Source organism: Tupaia chinensis, unplaced genomic scaffold, assembly GCF_000334495.1.
Source record: "Tupaia chinensis unplaced genomic scaffold, TupChi_1.0 Scaffold144991_2, whole genome shotgun sequence".
NCBI lineage: Eukaryota > Metazoa > Chordata > Mammalia > Scandentia > Tupaiidae > Tupaia > Tupaia belangeri.
In genome coordinates this window covers 1,178,401-1,180,066 of record NW_006204851.1, presented here as the reverse complement: position 1 = coordinate 1,180,066, position 1,666 = coordinate 1,178,401, and the positions used below count along the sequence as shown (strand labels likewise).

The 1,666-nt window shown below is 34.4% G+C and overlaps 1 protein-coding gene across 1 annotated transcript in view; it reads left to right on the top strand.

Annotated features, from left to right (window-relative positions):
• LOC102474390 (putative ATP-dependent RNA helicase DDX52) overlaps positions 1-734 on the top strand; it is a 2,088-nt gene extending 1,354 nt beyond the window's left edge. The window contains exon 3 of the mRNA XM_006167742.1: positions 165-734. Coding sequence (XP_006167804.1) covers positions 165-734 — 570 coding nt within the window. The remainder of the gene's footprint in view (positions 1-164) is intronic.
• Positions 735-1,666: the final 932 nt, after the last annotated feature.

Sequence of the window (1,666 nt, the reverse complement as noted above, 5' to 3'; positions counted from 1 at the left end):
CTGTTGGCTTTTTTTCTCTCCTCTCTCTCTCTCTCTCTCTCTCTCTGTGTGTGTGTGTGTGTGTGTGTGTGTCTGGTCAAAATAAAAATGAATGAATGAATGAATAAAGTTAAATAAATAATTAAAAATAATAAAATGTTTTTAAAAAATAAATAAATAAAAAGGGTTTTGATCCTCCTGTGCTTGTTTTTGTTCAGTCTATTGAGAGAACTAAAGAGCATTTTCATGAACTCATATATGAAGGTATTAATGTGGATGTTATTCATGCAGAGAGAACACAGCAACAGAGAGGTAACACAGTCCACAGCTTCAGAGCAGGAAAAATCTGGGTCCTTATTTGTACAGCCTTGCTAGCAAGAGGGATCAATTTTAAAGGTGTGAACTTGGTGATCAACTATGACTTTCCAACCAGCTCAGTGGAATATATCCACAGGATAGGTCAAACTGGAAGAGCAGGACATAAGGGGAAAGCTGTTACATTTTTCACCCAAGATGATAAACCATTATTAAGAAGTGTTGCCAATGTTATACAGCAGGCTGGTTGTCCCGTACCAGAATATATCAAAGGCTTCCAAAAATTACTAAGCAAAGAAAAGAAAAGGATGATTAAGAAACAATTGGAAAGAGAGAGCATTAGCACAACTCCAAAATATTTCTTAGGAAAAGCTAAAGCTAAATGGAAAAATGTTAATTGTCAGGAGAAAAAGAAAGTAGCTTTTGATGCCAAAAGTTAAAAACAGACTTTATGACTATCCAGAAGTAATTTTATGATCCCAGAGTAAATGCTGTTTTCATGAACTACTTCAAGTCAAGTCACTTGTACCAAATATTTGACATCATCTACAAGCACCTGGGTTGGTGAAAGCAATCCTAAAGTAGCAACGTGTCCTGTCAAATTTGATTTATCGGTCTCTTAAATGATTGTTTAGTGAAAATAACATTGATATTTCTGTACTTTGAATCCATTGTGGTACTTCTTATAGAAGAACAAAAGCTTATGCTAAAAGTAGCAGCCTCAAATATGGTGACCTCTTAAAGATTTTTCTCTTCATGTATGAAGATGTGACGATGTGATGTATGCTATGGAAAGGCATCTGGAACAGAATCTTGAAATAAAGTTTTGCAATTGAATTCAAATGAAAAAAAATTCTGAAAGGAGAATGGAGGAAAAGGAATTGTGATGTGGGCACCCCCACAGGGGGGTGATTTTTCACTTTCTGTCTCTCCATCTCTCTCTGTATTCTCAGCGAGCAAAAACTTCTCTCAAAAAATTTCATAGAAAAATAAAACTAAAGTATAAGTTTGGATTGCAAAGTAAAATGTGAAATTCATACTTTTTTTCATAATGCACATCTTTCCATGAACTTTTTTTCTTCTTCTTTTTTTTTTTTTTTCTGGAGAGGTTTACTCTATAGGTTGTGTATGCTCACCAGAAAGACAGAGAGAGACAGAGAGACAGAAAGCGGGGAGGTGGGTTATAGAGGAAGGAAATGAGAGAGGAGAGCAGGGGGAAAAAACAGTATGTTTAATTGACACAGAAATAAAAAAAGTTATTTGCTGATGAGAATGTATATGGTGATGTCTTTGTATATTAGTGCTGAAAAAAGCAATGTTGTACACTGTAAAAGTATATAGTGACTCAATGTAAATTTTTTTAAGAATATAT